We start from the raw sequence: 20,331 nt of genomic DNA, 5'->3' as shown, positions 1-20,331 counted from the left end.
AAAAAAAGATGATTTATCATTAAATATGACAGTTAAAATGAAGTCCTGGTTTCACAGTGGTTAGAACTAGGCTAACTGCTAGGTCAGGAGTACAAAATTGCAAGTCACTCCTTGGGAGAAAGGTGGGGCTTTCTATTCTTGTAAAGTGTTATCGTCTTGGAAATTGATAGTGGCAGTTCTACCAACAATCCTATGTGATTGCTGAGTCAGCATTGACTTGATGGTAGTGATGGCAGTTACACATCTCTAGTTCACTTATCCATCACTTGTCTTCATTATGTCCTACTGTATTTTCTTGTGTGTTGCTGTGATGTTGGAAGTTATGTCACTAGTATTTCAAATGCTGGGAGAGTCGTCGCCCCAATGCAATCATTTTCACCAGAGCTTCCAGACTAAGATCAGATTGATTATCTTTTTATTTTTCTCTTCAGAAATTTATGTATGTCTCTCCACTGTCTTCTTGCCTGCGTCGTTTCTGAGAAGTTTGAGTTTATTCTTATTGGTTTTCCATTGTAGGTGACGGCTATTTTTTCTCTAGCTGCCCTGGGACTACCTCTTGTTCTTTGGAATTGGAGAGCTTGACTACGATATGGCATGCGTTTCTTTTGGGATCTATCCTGTTTGGTGTTCCCTCAGCTTCTTGGATAGTTATGTTTCTTTCTGATGTTAGGGAAATTTCATTCTATGATTTCTAATACAATTTTATCTTTATATATTTTTGTTTCATAATGAGATATTGGTTGTTTTTTTAGGCTATCGTTTGACTCCTTGGCTTTTTGATTATTTCTTTTGTTGATTATAGTCTGAGAGATTGTCTTCAAGATCACTGATTCAATTTTCTTTTACTTTCACTATATTCTTCAAGGCTTTTATCATGTTGCCCATTTCTGTAACTCATAGTTTGTTTTCTGGAATTTTTTGTTTGTTTAAAAATGTAGTTTTCCATTTTACCCCATTGTTCTCTTGAAAGGACCTAAACATCTTTTTAAAAAAATTGTTTGTGATCATTTCATGGCCTCTTCTTCAGAATACTCCATTGATTTGGGTTGTTTATTATTGTTGTTGTTTTCCCCTTGATAGTTTTGGTTGACTACTGCTGACTGCTGCTTCTTTGGCATCATAGTATGGCTATTCGGGGTGGGTGAGCTCTTGGGTTGCATGTAGTTGACTCTGCTTAGCAACATAGAAGAAGGCTAATAGGAGCTGGAGACTATAGAGTGGTGGAATGGAGGAAAGCAGAGAGAGATGGGAGAATGAGGAAATAGAGCTGAGGTTGGTGAAGAACAAGAATAATAAAAGTAATAAAGATAATAAGTGGCTCCATTGATAGGCTAACCAATTTGTAAAAATAATGGAGAAATGTATTCTAAGATGGATAATGAGAATTACTGTGTTTAATAAAAAACATTTTATCAGGAAAAAGAGATAACAAAGTGATAACGGGTGGATGAACATCAGGAGGAGGGACAAAAGAGAAAAAAGATTTGGCTGTGACCTGGGTGTGGGTGCTAAGTTAGAGAGCCATGGCAATGTGAGTGTGGGTGTGTCTGTGCACTCGGTGGTGAAATCCTTGCATGAGTGGGTCTCCTGGATTCTGACCAACTGCTGTTATCTGGGGCAATGGGTATTCTCAGTAGGGTGGTTTTAGGAAAAGGGAGTATGAGAGAACTCCACAAATATAACAATAGTATTATAATAGAACAAAAATTAAAAATATATATATTAAGAATAAAACTGCCTTTGGGTGGGGATTCTGGTACATTGGAAAATGGGGGAAGAAGGAGGCAGGTGAAAACAATGGTGTGAAGTGAAGCTTGGATACTGATTATTCTGCACCAAACTGCTTATGCATAACTAGCTATCTCCCAGAGGCGAATGAGGTAAGAAGTCTGATTGGTTGGGTTGCCTCAGGGGCCAGAAAAAATTCAGTGGTTCTGGGACGGAGTGGAACTCACTAAAGTGGCTCATGCCACTGGTCAATGGCAAAAGGACATCTGTCAGCAGGCTTTGGTACACTCCAACTTCAATAAACTTGAGTTTGTTCAGCTTGAAGTTGAAATTCTCACTGCAAAGAAGTGCAGGATAGCCCCCTTCTTGGCAGTTCTCTGGGAGTTGCTAAGGAGACCTTGGTTGTTCTCTCTGCCAAGTCCATTCCTTCTTTCCTTTTGGTGTCTGTAGATTTATTTTCTTGTACTTTTTGTAGTTGAGGGAGATTTGGGGATAAAACTATCAGACTGGGTTCTCTAGAGAAGCAAAATCAGTGGTGTGCATGTAAGGAAAGATATTTTATCAAGCAAGTGTCTCACGCAGTTGTAAAAGTGGATAAGTCCAGCCTAGTACATGTTTATGGATCAGATACTAAGGTGCAGGCCTTTCATATCATAAAGAGTTTTGGGGATTGAAGAACCAAGAAGTAGGAAGAAAAAGCAGGGAGATGAAGGAAGACCATGACTGGTGAAAGCAGAGCTGAAGGAATCTAACACTGGCAGGTCAGATGGCAGGCTCTGATGGATCCAGGGTCAGCAAGCAATATAGCAGGTTACTGGTTCCTGTCTACATAACCAGAATAAACGAGCCGTAGTCAGGATCAAAACCTGCCAGAAATGAAGAAACTCTCCTTATGACCGCATTAACTTATGTATGAAGTAGGCCATACCCTGAGGAAGACACCTCAGGGCTTTGACCTGAGTATGGGATGGCATGTTCCCCTAAGCGTCCCACTGCTGCTGACTGCTCCCATCATGCAGCTGATTATTTTATGTTACATCCCATCATCTGGGAGATCTCAACTGTTCAAGTACAGAGGATTCTGCCCCAACCAAGTTGACACAAAGCCTAATTATCACACGCAAATAACATTTTCTTGAAGGTAATTCATAAACAGCTGCAGCAGGATATTGATAGTGAGCTCCCCAAATTTTACACTGGATTCAGAAAAAAGATGTGTACTGGGGCATATCATTGTTGATGTCATATAGATATTGATTAAATGCAGAGAATAACAAATAAATGTTTACCGATGTTCTATTGACTATGCCAATGCATTTGATTAAGTGTATCATAACAAACTATGAATAACATTGTGAAAAATGGGAATTCCAGGCTGAATTGTGTTAATATGGATCATGTACATAAATTAAGAGGTAGTCATATGAAAGTAACAAGGGACTACTACATGCTTTAAAATTTAGGCAGTATATATCAGGACTGTAGCTTTTCACCATACTTATGAAATCTGTATACTGAGCTACTAACCCAAGAAGCTGGACGGTAGGCACAGCTGTGTATCAGAATTTGAGGAAAGCCTATCAGCGACCTGCAGTGTACAGATGACAAAATTTTGTTTGTCGAAGCAATTGCGAATGACAATCAGAGGCTGCATCCCTTTTGCGTAGATTATAAGTTAGTATAAGCAATGTTTAAAAATCCTCAAAACTACACCAATTAACCACATGGGAAGGACTGGAGTTGTCAAGGATTTCATTTAACTTGGATCCATAGTCAACATTCATGGAAGCAGCAGTTCAGATATCAGACAACAAATTACATGGGGCAAATCTACAGAAAATGTCTTCAAAATGTTAACAGGCTTAGTGTTCGAAGGTGGACCTCATTGTATTTGAAATTGCCTCACCTCTAGGTGAAGGCTGGACAATGAATAAGGAAGATTTCAGAGAATTAATGCATTTATATTATGATTTGAGTACAGTACATTGAAAACACCATGAGCCGTCAGAAGAACAAATGAATCTGTCTTGGAGTAAACACATTTATTATATTCCTTGGGAATGAATCATGCTCCTTAGACATGAAGATGGCAGAATTGTGTGTCATATAATTTGGACACGTTTTCAGGAGAAACCAGTCCCTGGGGGGACAAAGATATCATGGACAGGAGAGTAGAGGATCGGTGAAAGAGGAAAACTCTCAGTGAGATGGACTGACAAAGGACTAGCACCAATGTGTGCAAATCTAGAAACAAGGGTAGGGTGGGACAGGACCAGTCAGTATTTCATTCTGTTGTTCATAGGGTTGCTATGAGTTGAAGCCAACAGCATGGCACCTAACAACCACAACGTCTAGCTGTGTGGTGTTGGCTTCTGTCAGAAGCAAGACATGATTCTAGCATCTAGGGTTCAGTTACAGAAAATGATAGAGCCCTGGAAAGAAATTACACGTCTTCGATGGACTAAGGGCGTAGGCAAGAATCAAATCTAAAAGCAAGGAACAGTAAAAATAACTCAGAAAAAGAGAGCCAGAAAAACTACAAGTTTGCAGCCATTTATTATTCAAAATAAAAGACAAAGAAAGAAATATTTAAAATACAAGGTGAGTCTGTTAAGTGTACTTTGCAAATAACGTGATTTTATTGGTTAGGAAGGTCTACTAATATATCTTGGAAGAATAGCTTCTCTCACTGAGAAAGTAAAATTTTCAAAACGCTAAAAGCAATAGTCTTACATAAGTACAAAATGAAAACATGTAAAAAAATTAGTCTGTATTTTAATTGGGGAACCAAACAGGATGATAAATCTAGACTCAAAGACTTTTTGAACAGTTGAATATTTGTAAGTGCCATAAATAAATTCTAGAAATTTGTAAAATGAAGCAAATTCTGAAGAAACCAGTATTGAGTTTTAATAATATTTAATGCATTTTTAAAGAAATGATTTTGAATATTAATCTATATTAGAAAGTTCACTCTATAAGTTTAGGTAACAAGAGTAAATATTGTATTTTGTTTTATCACTCATCACTGACAATTCAAGTCAAGATTTGCTAAAGACAGCAAATATTGTTTTATATATATATATATATAAATAAAATATTTGAGGAGACGTGAATGTCTTTTAAAATCTTTAAAACATGGAACACATTTATGCTACCGGACATTGACAGTGAAAGACAATTATGAGAAATCTGGATTTAGGCTTAGAAAAGAGGGGTTTCAGAAATTGTATTTAAGTTTTTCTTGAGGTAAAACAGCTACACCATTAGAAAACCCAACAATCTCTAAGATATACATGAACTGCTAAAGAGATCAGAGCTATGATTTAGGGAAATTGATTTTTAATTTGTTTCCATTGTAGTGTTTGAAATAAACGTTATCCTGTGTATTCTGACACTATATGTACAGTGTAAAAATAGATTGGGGTTCCCACCCCTCTTGTGGTAAGTAGTTGTTGATCTCTGCTAAAGAGCAGCATGTAGAGAAGCTAGAGGATGCCTATGTGAGCGTAGTCCTGGATGAATTGCAAGTAATTTTAATACTAATCTTTTATCTCCATTTGGTCTCTCCTGTTTCTTTTAAAGTACTCTTATTTTTGAGCATCTAACTTCTTTCATAGCAAATGAAAGTAAAATCTCTGTGTATTTCTCCACAGTAAATTTAATTTACACTCCTTTCTCCACAGTAAATTTAATTACATAAATGTGGTGGTAAGTAGTTAACAGTAACTTTTAATCTTTCTTATTGCTGTCAGCAACAAATAAAAATGGAAATTTAGAGAGTAAATAATATAATCATTAATCTTTTATTTATAGACTAAATAATAAAACTTACGTATTATTGATAAGTGATAATTTTTCATATTCCTTTCCCTCCTAGATAAAACCAGCTGGTGAGCTATGTAGAGAACGCATTGATGATCAATGTGATTTTCCTGAATATTGCAATGGATCTAGTAGCTTCTGTGTGGAGGACACTTTTGCACGTAATGGAGAAAGTTGTGATTCTGGTGATGCCTGGTGCTTTGAAGGAAGATGTAAGTCATTTGACAGACAGTGCCAAGCATTGATTGGAGGAGGTAATGACCATGAATTTCTTCTTTGTTCCTAAATTCTGATTGTTGTAAAGTCTAATATATATATATATATATATATATATATATATATATATATATATATATATATGTAGGATAAAAATGTAAGCATAATTATTTAATGCATGAAGTCTTCCCTAGTGTATGACAGTAATGCTAGAGGAAATCATCATTCTCCTATTCTGAATTTATATGGGATTTAATGCAATTTATATGAAATTTAATTTTAAAAACCTCTGAATTTATATGAAAATTTTCTTTGCACAAGGAAGAAGCCTCAAGTAGAAATGCTGCTTCTCACAGATGATTATATATATATATATTACATATATATATCCTGGGATGGAAGGATTTAGTGTAGACTTAGCCAGACTTTGGTTAGAAGAAAACAGAGATTAGAAACAAGTGAATGAATTTTCAGAATGGATCTGTTTAAAGGACGTTGCTAAGCAAGAACTTCAACTGACAACATATGTAGACCACATTTGGTCAACCTTGGGTGCCCTCTTGAGCTAAGCTGATTTAGTTAGACTATTTTTATAGTCTATTCTAAATATAGACCTTTTGTACAAAATATGCATCAAGGAAAATTGGAAATTGTCAAAAATGAAATTGAACACCTAAAAATTGGCATTGTATGCATTAGTGAGCTGAAATGGACTGGTATCGGTCACTTTAAATAAAAAAATCATGTGCTGTACTATGATAAAAATAAAACAGACAAGAGGAATGGCATTTCTTTCTTTATTGAAAAGGACATTTCAAGGTCTATTTTAAAGTACAATGCTGTCTGTGGTAGGATTATATCTACCCTAATTCTAGGAAATCCAATCAATGCAACTAGTATGCAGATTTATACAGTACCATCAGGAGGGTAATGAAGAGATTGAAGGATTCTACCAATGTCTTCAGTGTGAAATAGATAAAACATGCAATCAAGATGCATAGATAATAATTGGTGATTCTAATACTGAGAGGTAAACTGAGGCATAAGGACAAACAAAGGGTGAAAAAGTTAAGCGGCTGTAACAGCTCTTTATTGGAAAAGAAGTTCCCGGGTGAGGTTCAGTGGTCTAGCAAGTAGCCCCGGGAAGTTGTGCCCAGTGTGGGGAGTGGTGGGTTTGTAAAGGAGGGGCCCTTTGGGGAGAGGGAGGAGCTGCAGCTGCTGGGGATTTTCTACTGTTGTCATGTTTTTTCCTTAGTCTAATTGTCCAGCTGTTGCAGTTGGGGAGGGAAGACAGTTATTTTGGAGTCTCTCCTGAGAATTGTCCATCAGCTTAATTGCCTGGTACATGCAGGGAGAAGGGTTGAGGCCCTGACAGCCTGTCCCTGACCCAACAAATAGGAAAGTGGGAAACAAGAGTGAAGAAACAGTAGTTGGAAAATATTTTCATGGTAATAGAAACTAAGCCAGAGATTTCATGGTAGAATTTTGCAGAACAACTTCTTCATCATCAGTAGTTTGTTCAGCAACATAAACAACTACACAAATGGACTCATCCAAAGAAATGAAATTGACAACATCTGTGGGAAGAGTCTATGGAGAAGTTCAATATTAGCAGCTAAAACCAGGCCCAGGCCAAGGACTGGCTGTGGAACTGATCATCAAATGCTCCTACTTAAGTTCAGATTGAAGTTGAAGATAATTAAAACAATTTACAAGAGTCAAAATAAAACCTTGAGTATATCCCACCTAAATTTAGGGAACATCTCAAGAACAGGTGTGCTGAATTGTTCACTGATGAGCAAAGACCTGTGCGCTGAAGGAGAGCATCAACAACATCATTCATTAAGAGAGCAAAAGGTCTTTAAAAGACAGAAATTTCAAAGAGCAGCTCTAGAAGATAAAGTCTGATATTATAATGAAATATGAAACGACTTTGAGTTGGAGAACTCAATAAAAAGAACTAACTTAGCATCTTTTGAGCTGAAAGAACTGAAGAAAAATGCAAGCCTTGAGCTTTACTTTTACAAGGTTCTATGGACAGAATAGTGATTTATGCAGGAAGTATCAAAATAAGGTGAAAAAATGCAGAGTCACTGTAAAGAAAAGAACTTGTTGCTATTCCACCATTACAGGAAGCAGGTAGCAGACGAGAAAGAACTGGTGGTGCTGAAGGAAGAAGTTCAAGCTGCACTGAAAAGCCTTAGCCAAAAACAAGGCTGTAGGAGCTGATGAAATACCAACTGAAATGTTTCCACAAGCCGATGAAGAGCTTACTCCTTTATGCTATAAAATTTGGAAGACAGTACCTTGGGCACTGACTGGAAAAAGATAGACGCTTCATCCATTCCAAAGAAAGGTGACCCAACAGAATGCTCAAACTGTAGAACCTTATCACTTATGTCACATGCAGGTAAAATATTGTTGATGATAATCCAACAGTGGTTGCATCAGTACATTGACAGCGAGCTGCCAGAAGTTCAGACTGGAGTCATATTAGGAAGTCTAACAAAGACTGCTGATGTCAGATGGATCTTGGCTCAAAGCACAAACTACCAGCAATGCGTTTACTTGTATTTTATTGACTGTGCTAAAGGCTTCGGGTGGATCATAGCAAACTATGGATAGCCTTGAAAAGAATGGGACTCCCAGAACACTACCTGTGCTCATGAAGAACCTATACTTGGCTCAACAGGCAGTTGAGAGAACAGAACATGGGAATATTGCATGGTTTCACATCAGGAAAGGTGAGTATATTCTCACCATAGCTATTCAGTCTGTCTGCGGAGAAGCTGGTTTGTATGAAAATGAATGAGGCATCTGGCGGAACAGAGCTTATCAACAATATGTGGTATGTAGAGGCACAACCTTGCTCGTTAAATGTGAGGAGGACTTGAAACACTTGCTGATGGACATCAAAGGTTACAACCTGTAAGTATGGTTTACAGGTCAATGGAAAGAAGACCAAAATCCTCTCAACTGAACCAATTGTTTGCATTGTGATCAATGGAGAAAAGGTTGATGTTGTCAAGGATCTCATCTTGCATGAATCTACAATCGATGCTCCCAGAAGCAGCAGCTCAGTGATCAAAGGGCACTGAAAACCTAGGATGTTACTTTGAGGATAAAAGTGTGGTTGATCTGATTCATAGTAGATTCAATTGCCTCGTATGCGTATGAAAGTTGGGTATTGAATAACAAAAACCAAAGAAGACTTGATGAATTTGGATTATTGTGATTGTGATGAATACTGAAGTTACTATGGACTGCCCAAAGAACAAACAAATCTGTTTGGGGACAAGTACAACCAGCATGCCCCTTAGAAGTGAGGATGGCGAGTTTTGGCTCATGTACTTTTGACTTTGGACATCTTGTCAGGAGAGACACTTCCCTGGAGATGGACACCATACTTGGTAGTGAGACATCACAAAAGGAATGGAGGAAGATCTTCAACAGGACGGAGTAACACAGTGGCTTCTTAGATGGCTCAAACATAAGAATAATGAGAGTGTGACGCACTATCAGCAGTTTTGTTCTGTTGCACAAAAGGGTCACCGCAAGTCAGAATTTGACTTGAAAGCATACAGCTTCAGGCTTACTAGCAAATACAATGGATTCTCACATTTGGAACAGAAAAGTCAAATCAAATTTACCTCTTTGGGACAATGGTGAATCACATTTTTCCCCTTTCTTAATCAAATTGGACAAGAATCTAAGGCAGAAAGTGCAGAAATAATTCCGATAAAATAGAGAAGGGAATGGGTGCTTATTTGGAGCTATTGAAATGACACTATTTATTTTCTGCCACATATAAAATCAGGAACTTTTTGTTTACTCCTAGATATTGTTACCCAAAGTAACAATGGGTCCATGCCGTGGAACCACAATACCAATTAATAACTCCTTCAAGTGAAATGGAGCAACAGTACAACTGTTTTATTGGGGAGCCTAAAAGATCATGATTTTGCAACATTGACTGATTGGCGCGTGCCAGAGTCAGTCCAAATTTCCAAGTGATATTTTTACTTACTTTCCAGATTACATCCATCCATCCATCCATATATGTATATATATTTTAATTACTTTCTGATATATCAGAAAGTAATTAAAATGTTTCTATGTACAATATTATTATTTACAGTGATGTAATGTTTGAGTAGAGTATAACTTAAATTCTGTATTGAGATTCATAGCTGATCCTTGATGAAAAGGGTTAGAACTCTGTGGATCAACTTACACATGGATTTATTTTTAAAGCACTGTGTACCACTATTCGTCTGAGCGTACAGTTCAGCTCTCCAAAACATTTCACATTAAAACGCGACCTCTAGATTTCTCGAGCAGTGTTCATTCTGTCTTGTGCCGTACTGTAAACTGGAACCCATGTGAAGTGCCTCTATGATGTTGGGAGTGCTCTTAAGATGAAAAGTTCCAGCATTCCACGAGAGTGCAATGGCTTTATAAACACTGAAGAATAATGTCTGTCGATTCATTTGCTCGCCCATTCCATCTAAAGCAGTGGTTCTCAAGCTTCCTCATGCCACGACCCTTTCATCCAGTTCCACATGTTGTGGTGACGCCCCCAACCATAAAATTATTTTCATTGCTACTTCATAACTGTCATTTTGCTACTGTTATGAGTCAGGTGATCCCTGTGAAAGGGTTGTTCGACCCCCAAAGGGGTCTCAAACCACAGGTTGAGAACCGCTGATATAGAGTAATCCAGTACAAAGGCCATTGTAAAATAAGAAAAGAAAATTTGTGAAGTTGTGGTTGCAGTTGCACCAGCAGATGTGAAAACCTTACCTTTTTTATGAAACACTTTTTTAGTTTAATTTTGAAAGGTTAGTTTTTATGTGGGTACAGTATATAATACACATACAAATATGTGTGAATGTTTATATTATTGGAAAGGCATCCAGTCAACAGTAAGCTATTAGCAATTAAGTTTTCAAATTAAATCAAATTATATGTTGATTTCTGATTGCTTAGGGATTTATGTCCCTAGGTTCCCCATTGTTCAAGGCTTAATTGTATTTAGTTCTTTTTTTCCTTCTGAAGTTTTATTGGTATGTAATTCACATATCATAAATTCAATAGCTCAGTTACATCAAGAACTGCGTACTCCTCACCGCAGTCGGTTTAGAAATGGTCTTCAATCCTGTGCTCATTGTTATTAGCTCCCCATTTCCCCCAGCCTCCTTTGAAACACTCCCGAAGGACCGTTAATATAGACGGCATCTGTATATTCCTCTAGCCTGGATTTCATATACAAAAAACACTTTAAAAACAAAACAAACTAACAAGAATAACAAAGTCTGTGTTAGGCCGAGTTGACTAAGAAACAAATCCAGTGACGCTCATATATGTCTAAGAGAGAGCTTCATATCAAGAACTAGTTAGGTATCAGGAAACCAGCCCAGCCCAGTCCAGATCAAGTTCCTATATCTGATAATAGTCCACAAATCCAATGCTAGTCCATAAAAACCCTCTTCTGACTCATGCAGCCACAAGCAATGATGCAAAATTCAGGAAGATCACGGGCTGGTGGGTGCAAAGTCTTGTGGATCAAACAGTGGTGGAATCGTTACAGGGCTCCTGCAGCTCTCAGCATGGCATGGCATTCCAGCATGAAGGTGGTGGCAGAGAGAGGTGGGAAGGTTCAAAGGACCCTCCTTATGAGGAGCTCCTGCCCACAAGGAGGCACAACCAGGCTGTGACCTGATGGACAGGCTAGAATCTTCCCCTACACGTCAGTCATGTTGACACAAAATTATATAATCACTATTGAGTCAAACAGATAAAACCTCAGTCAAAGAGAAAGCAAAAAAATTTTAAAAAGTACAACAAATTTAGATGGATCATAATGGAGATCAAATGACAGGATGCTAAATTTTAATTTAGCTGCGTTATAGTTAGTTGCTTTCTTCATGTATCTTTTTTCCTTTGTTCTATTTTAGATTCTACAGGTGCTCCTTTTGATTGTTATGAGGAAATAAATAGCAGAGGAGATAGATATGGAAACTGTGGTCCCGATGTGTGTGCATTTCCGTATGTACTTGCAAAAGTATTATTTTGTTCAGAATACATATTATATATTGCTAAGGATCCTAGAATATGTCATATATACAATAAAATGGGATTCTCTGTTAGCCTTTGTTTCATTATGCAAGTGAAACGATATTATCTATGACCCACATATAATATTTGCTCAGTGCCTATAATAGTGCAGAAAGAATGATAATAAAATGCCCTCAATTTAGTGTTTTGATAAACTATCATCTGTCCTAGGTAGTTCATATGCATTATATATTTATCTTCTTATGACATGAGACTTTAAGCATAAGTTCGTTTTGCAAATAAACAATTCAAATTTCGATTACATTTCTCATTTTCTCAAGTTTCTAAGGATCGTACACTTGTAAGACAGATATGGGAAGGAGCATGGGGCTGCCTGACTGCAAAGTCATTATTTTTCGCTTGCAACATTACCTTGCAAAACAGAAAGAGCCACATCATCGCGTCAACCTGCTCAAAGGGTTGAAAACTCTAAAATATTTTTTTACATTTATTAGCTAGGTCAGCAACTTATGCTATTTCAATAAGAAATTTGTTTTTTTTTCTGCCTTATACCTCCAGGGATCTCCTTTGTGGAAAATTAATTTGTTCATGGCCACACAAAAGATTAGTGATCCGTTCCAATTTCTCTGTGTTATATACACATCTGCGAGATGAAATGTGTGTGACCACATATCGACCCTTCACACCTGCAGCTAAGCTCATAGGCGTTTCGGAATCCACAACATACTCTGGTCTTGCAGACAGAGATGAGACGTTTGTGCATGATGGCACCCCATGCGGTCCTGGAATGGTAATTGCAGAAGTTCAACTGTTTTCAAAGATGTTTTTGATGGTTCTATTCATGTTGACCATCTACACTGCGCTTTTCTCAATGTGTTCTTTTACAGCTTTCTCTGAGGCACAGTTTGCTTTGAAATTTACCCATCATAAATGTACAACTCATTGACATTAGTTTATAATCATGCCATGATCACGAGTTTTAGCACATTACGGTCACTCCAAAATTTCACCCTTGCCTGTTTGCAGTGAGTGTTTTATTCTTTCCCCGGCCCTAAATAATAGCCGAAGGGCTTACTGTCTAGAAAGGCTTGCTGTCTCGATATTGTATGTAAATCGAATCGCATGCTGTATGGCCTTTGCTTTCTAACTTCAGGGTTGTGGACATTTCCTTCCGATATTTTGTTTACCCAGGCTACCATTTGAAGCTTTCTGTTCAACGTTTTTGCTTCATCATAATTTTTCTGTTTTGTTTTGCTTTCATTTGCATTAGCCACTGTACTATATCAAAAGCAATTTTCAGGATTTCTTCTGACATTCATCCGCGCTGATATTGTCTATTCCTCTCATCTTTTTAGTGATGTTTTGCTTTCTTTTGGTATGATGCTCATGCTGTCGCCCCATAGCTCATTAGATATTCTGTCATTAGCATTGAATGTGTTAAATCTATTCTTGAGATATTTTCCAAATTCAGGTGGGAAGAACTCAAGCTATATTTTTACTTTCTTGGACCTGTTTGAATTTACTTCTTCAACTTCAACCTGAATTTACATATGACTAATTGATGGTCTGTTCCACAGTTGGCCCCTGGCTCTCTTTGACTACTAGTATTAAGCTTTTCCATTAACTTTTCACAAATATAATCAATCTGATCCTATGTATCCTTGTCTGGTCAGGTACATGTGTACAGAAACTTTTTATGTTGTTGATAAAAAGGTATTTTCAATGAAGTTGGTCTTTCACAATTCTATGTGATCTACAGCTCCATTTCTGTCAGAAAAACCATAGTTTCCAACCCAAACAACAGAAATAATTCCCTCTTTATTTCCAACTTTTGCATTTCAATCTCCAATAATTATCAATGCATCTTGATTGGATATTTGATTTTCGTGGAAGTTTCAGTGGGAAATCAATGTACATCCAAACTTACAATCTTGATTTGGCTCCTTCTGAATTCTTTTTGTTTCTTAATCTTAAAAATGTAAAGAAATAAAGGACACATATTTGTCTGTAGTTAATAATGATTAAAAAGACTGTGTTGTAATGGTTATATGGGACCCTCAGTTGTTAATGGATAGAATAAATGGCTGGTGTTATTGCTAACAAAAGTGTCTTGACCTTGATGGAATCTGTGTTTTCATTTTTATCTTTAAGCTCTACTTTTCTCCAAACTTTTTCATATTTCCTCTGGACATTGGTTGAGAGCATACCAGTTTCCTGGAGAACATAACCTAACCCTGAAAAGTGTTGGCACCTAAATGATGTCATGCTTGTGTCCTTAAGAAATCATCCATTATTCTCTCAAACTAGCTCCTTCTAGATTATGGGAAACATAGTAAGACTGATGAATTCCGTGAATGTGAGCCCATTTCCATACTTAATTTTCCATATAGGATACCATGATGGTGGATAAGGATCCTATGTGGTCACAGGCGGTAATTTTGACAGAGGTATTGCATACAGGGAGGTCAATTCCATACTCAGAGAAAGTGTATACCCCGTTAAGAAGAAAATATTGCCCTTTCCATGAAGGAAGATGTGCAATGTCATCAACCTGCCACTCGGTTGTTAATGGTTTATTGCCTCAATGAGTGGTGCCATATTGGAGAATCATTATTGGTCTCTGCTGCTGGCAGATTGAGAACTCACAGTGGCTGAAGTGATGTGGGTAGTAATGAGAAGTCATTGTTGCTGAAACCAAGCATGACCTCCATCCCTGTCACCATGGCCACTTGGTTTAAATGACCATTGGGCAATGGCTAGGGAAAGAAGATGATTGGTTTCTACAGAATGTTTTATTCCACACACTTGATTGTTAAAATCCTCTTCTGATGAGGTCCCCATTTGGTGAACATTCACGTAAGACGTGAATATCTTCTCTCATTTGTCCCATTCAAAAAGTCTAGCCACATATTTCTTCCCCACACACCTTTGTCATCAGTCTTCCAATCATGTTCCTTCTAATTCTCTGACCATATGGCCAACCATTGGGTATGGCCCGTCAAGTTGTATATAATTGAATGATTGGCCATTTCTAAGCAAAGTGAGTAACTAGGTGAACCATTAGAACTACCCACTGGGCAAATTTTCCGTTATGATCCTTCAGTTATCTTAGAAAATCATTCTGCTGAGGGCCATTTTCAAGTGAAACCTTCATATACACAGAACTATCTCTAAACTATGCACAAATCTCATCTTTAATCAACTAACCCTAAGTGACTTCCCACATAGTCATATTTGTGGATTGGAAGGAGGAACTGGACAGGAGTGGAGATTGTGGATCAGCTTGCCCATGCAATTGATTAGTGCCTCCAGGTCCTGCCTGAGCCTGAGCTTGAGCATACAGCTTCCACCTACTGATGCGGTGCTATTGTGCTTTGTATTCTTGACCCTGCTCATAATGGGAATCTCAGTCTACATAGTGACTTGGTGCCTGCGGGGAAGCATGTAGTCTTTACTAAGGTCTAGCAACAAGCCAAAAACTGTTTCTCAAGGGGCAAGTTATTATCTGCAGAGGGTGACATGGCTTTGTTCCAAACTTACAAGGGATTCACTAGTAGCAGCCTGGAAGAAACTTCAAAACGATCTCTCTATTGACAGCTGATCCTCTGCGTAACGTCGGGTCGGTCAGATTGTGTGGCACACATGCCAACGCAGCTTTCACAGAAACCCCACGTGATTGCAGGGTCTTTCCTCTGTCACACGACTAGCATCTTTTAGGGTCACTTGATAAATAGTTAGGAATAGCACGGCCAAACAAAGGAAATGTCTCCTTTCAAACCAAGGAGGGACCCCCTAAGCATTGTGCCTGCTTGTCCCCTAAGATGTGCTAGCTGCCATAACTGAACTATCACTTTAAAAGGACTATCTCTATTTGCTTCCCGCCATCGGACCTCTAGAAATGTCACGGATGTGGAACCCCCAAACCAATTTCCCTGCAATCGTTCCCCACCCATAACAGCCCTCAAGGACAAGTTCAGAAGTGTTCCTCACTATTTCTGAGCCTATATATCGTCATGGGAGCAGATCACCCCATTTTTTCTCTTCTTTTGTTGTTAGGTTGGAGTCAGTTCCAACCAATAGCAACCCTCTGCACAACAGAGCAAGACACTGCAGAGCTCTGCGTCATCCTCCAAATTGTCCCCATGCCCGTGCTCGTTGACGCTGCCACTATGGCAAGACATCTCCTTGAGGGCCTTCCTCTATTTTGCCACTGCCCTTCCACTTGACCGAACATGATGTCTTTCCCCAGGTACTGATCTCTCCTGACAATATGTCCAAAGTATGTAAGGTGAAGTCTTTCTATCCCTTCCTCTAAGGGCACTGTGGCCTTGCTTTTCCAGGACAGATCTGTTTGTCCTTTTTGCGCCCATGGTACTTTCAACATTCTTCCCCAGCAACACAATCAAAATGTATAGATTCTTCTTCAGTCTTCCTTATTCAATGTCCAACTTTCATATGCATGTGATGCAAAGGAGAATCCCATGGCTTGAGTCAGGTATGCTTTATTCCTCGAAGTAACTTGCTCTTCAATGTTTTAAAAGAGCATTGGTTTCCAAGTAATTTTCTCTTCAATGCTTTAAAGAGATTTAGAGTTACCTAATGCAATACATCTATTGATCTCTTCAATGCTGCTTCCATGAGCACGGATTATGGATACAAGTAAGACACAATCTTTGACAAACCTTTTTTCCATTTATCATGATGTTACCTATTGGTCCAGTTGTGAGGATTTTGGTCTTCCTTGCATTGGGTTGTAATCTATACTGAAGGCTACCATTCTTGATTTACATCAACAAGTACATCAAGTCCTCCTCACTTTCAGAAAGCCAAGTTGTTAATAAGCCTTCCTCCAATTCTGATGGCATACCCTTCTTCATAATATCTAGTTTCTCTGATAATTTGCTCAGTAAATAATATTTCTCCTGTGGAACAGTTAATGGGTCTGAACCTAGCTATTATCAGTCGAACATTAACCCACTGTATTACCTGGGCTACTTCTAATGTGGAACATGAGTTTTGGATGAGTTAATATCTGAACCTTCTAAATTGCATTTGTCTAGCCAATAGGTCTAAAGTAGTATGTCTCAATTATTAGTTCTAGTTGGCATAATTTCATCAATAAAAAGGACAAGCATGGCATCTTCTTTAAAAAATCATTTTATTGGAGTCTCTTGCAGCTCTTAAAACTTTCTGTGCACCAATTGTATCAAGACTATTTGTACATCTGTTGCCATCATTGTTTACAAAATATTTTCTTTCTACTTGAGCCCTTGGTATAAGCTCCCCTTTTCCCCCCTCCTTTGCCACCTTCCCATCCTTGTGAATCCTTGATCAATTTTATATTGTTATTATTATTTCTTATCTTACACTGTTCATCGTCTCCCTTCATCCAAATTTCTGTTATTCATCCCCTTCAGAGTGGGGGAAGGTGACTATATGTCCAACCTTGTGATCAGTTGCCCCTTTTTCTCCCTTCCCCATTCCAGACCCTCCCCCTCCCCTCATTATATTGCTACTCCCACTGCTGTTCCTGAGGGGCTTATCTGTCCTGAATTCTATGTGTTAAGAGCCCTTTTCTGTATCAATGTGTTTTCTCCAGTCTAGCCAGATTTGTAAGGTAGAACTGGGTCATGGTAGTAGGGTGGAGAAAGCATTCAAGAACCAGAGGAATGATGTGTGTTTCGTTGATGCTATACTGCATGTTGATTGAATCATACCTTCCTTCTAACACTTCTGTGGGGGATATCCAACTATTAAGCATGGACTCTTATAGAAGGGAAAGATAATTCTTGTCCTTATGGATAAAATTATAATTTAGATTTACATATTCCAGAAGTAGGACAGTAAAGGTATATTGTTAGCCTAGCCACTAATTCTGGTGATCCTTCAAAAGTGTAATTTAGAAAAGCCCCTGGCCAGATCAATAGTTGAATACCACATACTACTTTCTCAAGCAACACAAGCTCACAAGAAGAGCAACTACAGTTGGAATCAGTTACCTGGCTAAATATAGGATTACCTGGTGTCTTTCTCAAAGAGCCCTCCGTTTGGGGAACATGCAAAATAGCTGACTAGCATGGATGGGGTGATTAGCACCACCCATACTTCCCTTAAATGCTTGAAGGTTGACATGATCTTTGCAATCCTTCCAGGAATGCGGTGTTGCCTTTTATTTACTATTTTCCTAGGTAGAGCCAATTATAATAATTCCACCTGACCCTTCCTACATAATCACCCTTACTTTATCTATTGGGGAAGTAATGTAGGGCTTCTGCCAGTTTCTGATTATTTTTAGTAATTTCTGGACAGTCTAATTGTGCTTTCTCATAGGAAAATTAACTCTTATAAAAGCTTGCTGGGTACCTCTGGGGAAGACGGAAAGATTAACAGCGTAAAATTTTGTTAGTGTAGTGAGGCTACTGGGTTTTTTGAGGTTCATCATTTAAGAGGCTGAGTATCTGTCAACTGGGCCAAGCCTGGGGATTCAATGAGGGGCCACACTCTCTACTCCGATTATTTGGACTAGAGCACAGTTTAGTTGACCTAGGATTCTTCTAAGTAGATTCCCCACTCCTAGGACACCGTGACTAAATGGGCAATGCTACAAGTCCGCAAGAGCCAGACTATTATGATTACTGTTTTCATACTGTTGTCCCGTATGGTAGCCAAATGCATATTTAGTGATTTTGCTGTACAATTCACTCCTGGAAACATTATGATTAAATTGTCATGATAAGTTCTCAGGAGAAAGACTCTTTAAAAAATCATTTTATTAGGGGCTGTTACAACTTGTGTTAGAGAAATAAATCCATAGAATCTCATATATATAAGAGTTTTATATAAAGGGTAAGTGCACATCAAGAAAACATCCCAACCCAGTGCTTCCCAAACCTACAAGTCTAACATTAGCCCATTTGTCTGACAATCCACAAAGTCCTCCTCCATCTCACACAACACATACAATGATGCTGACTGCAGGCGGAAAGCTGAATCAGTGAGCATGTAAGCATCTCAGTGCTGGCAGGGGTCTCCACATGACTGCTCCAGCAACCAAGGCTGCATTTTGGGTAGGTCCATGTGGCTTCTCCTCAGGGGTGTCTTGCAGGAAGTGAGCCTTGCCAGCTAAAGCAGGGAACTGACTAAGACAGCTGCACCCTGGTCTGACTATCAGCAAACAAGAAACCCAAGAACTCGAAAAGTGAGGCTCACCGAGCCATTTCTTTCTCTCTGTCCTTCAATTAACCCCACATGTGTTTATCGGCCAGGTTGGCACAATAAACTTTATCTCACAGTGCTTATATTCCACACATCAATTGTATCAAGCATATTTGTATAAATGTTGCCAACATCATTTCCAAAACATTTTGTACTTGAGCCCTTGGTATAACCTCCTTTATTCCCCCTACCACCCTCACCCTCCCACCCACATGAATCCTTGATCAATTATACATTGTTATCATTATATGTGAATTTTCTAAGAACTCCCTACTGATTCCATTCCCAACCCCATCCTCCAACATAGGCTTTTGCTTGTTTTTGTTTTGCCTAATTAAAAAAATCATTCTATTGGGGGGCTCTTATAGCTTTTATCATAGTTCATACATATATCCACTGTGTCAAGCACATTTACACATATGTTTCCAGCATCATTTAAAAAACATTTTCTTTCTACTTGAGCCTTTGGTATCAGCTGATTTATCCACCGCTGTCCCCCTCCAACCCTCCTTTCCTCATGAATCCTTGATAATTTATAAATTATTATTTTTTTCATATAGTACACAGACAAATGTCTCCATTCACCCACTTTTCTATTGTACATCCCCTATTGAGGAGATTATATGTACATCATTGTGATTGGTTCCCACTTTCTTCCCCCACCTTCCCCCTAGTCTCCTGGTTATACTATTCTCATTATTGGTCCTGAGGGGTTCATCTGTTCTGGATTCCTTGTGTTTTCAACTCTTATCTGTATCAATGTACACACTCTGGTCTAGCCAGATTTCTAAAGTAGAATTGGGGTCATGATAATCGGGGGGCGGGGGGTGGTAGAAGCATTAAATAACTAGAGGAAAGTTGTATGTTTCATTGGTGCTATAATGCACCCTGACTGGCTCATGTCTTCCTTGTGACCCTTCTGTAAGGAGGTGTCCAATTGTCTACAAATGGGTTCTGGTCTCCACTCTGTGCTCTCCCTCATTTCATTGATATGATTTTTTTGTTCTGGGTCTTTGATGCCTGATCCCTGATCCCATCAACACCTCATAAACCACACAGACTGGTATGCTTCTTCCATGTGGGCCTTGTTGCTTCTGCGCTAGATGGCCACTTGTTTATCTTCAAGCCTTTAAGACCCTAGACACTATCTCTTTTTCTATCCGGGCACCACCAGCTTTCTTCACCGCATTTGCTATGCACCCATATTGTCTTCATTGATTATGTCGGGAAGGTGGGCATCACATTATGCCGGGATATTAGAACAGTGTT

The 20,331-nt window shown here is 38.6% G+C and overlaps 1 protein-coding gene across 1 annotated transcript in view; it reads left to right on the top strand.

The window, feature by feature from the left end:
- LOC142455488 (disintegrin and metalloproteinase domain-containing protein 5-like) overlaps positions 1 to 20,331 on the top strand; it is a 50,260-nt gene that overhangs the window by 26,465 nt on the left and 3,464 nt on the right. The window contains exons 5-7 of the mRNA XM_075557221.1: positions 5,609 to 5,807; positions 11,727 to 11,817; positions 12,406 to 12,637. Of these exons, the coding sequence (XP_075413336.1) occupies positions 5,609 to 5,807; positions 11,727 to 11,817; positions 12,406 to 12,637 (522 nt within the window). The remainder of the gene's footprint in view (positions 1 to 5,608; positions 5,808 to 11,726; positions 11,818 to 12,405; positions 12,638 to 20,331) is intronic.

The sequence above is a fragment of the Tenrec ecaudatus genome, chromosome 8, assembly GCF_050624435.1.
Source record: "Tenrec ecaudatus isolate mTenEca1 chromosome 8, mTenEca1.hap1, whole genome shotgun sequence".
NCBI classification, from domain to species: Eukaryota; Metazoa; Chordata; class Mammalia; order Afrosoricida; family Tenrecidae; genus Tenrec; species Tenrec ecaudatus.
Note: the sequence above shows the minus strand (reverse complement) of the source record. Positions and strands in the feature narration are given on the sequence as shown.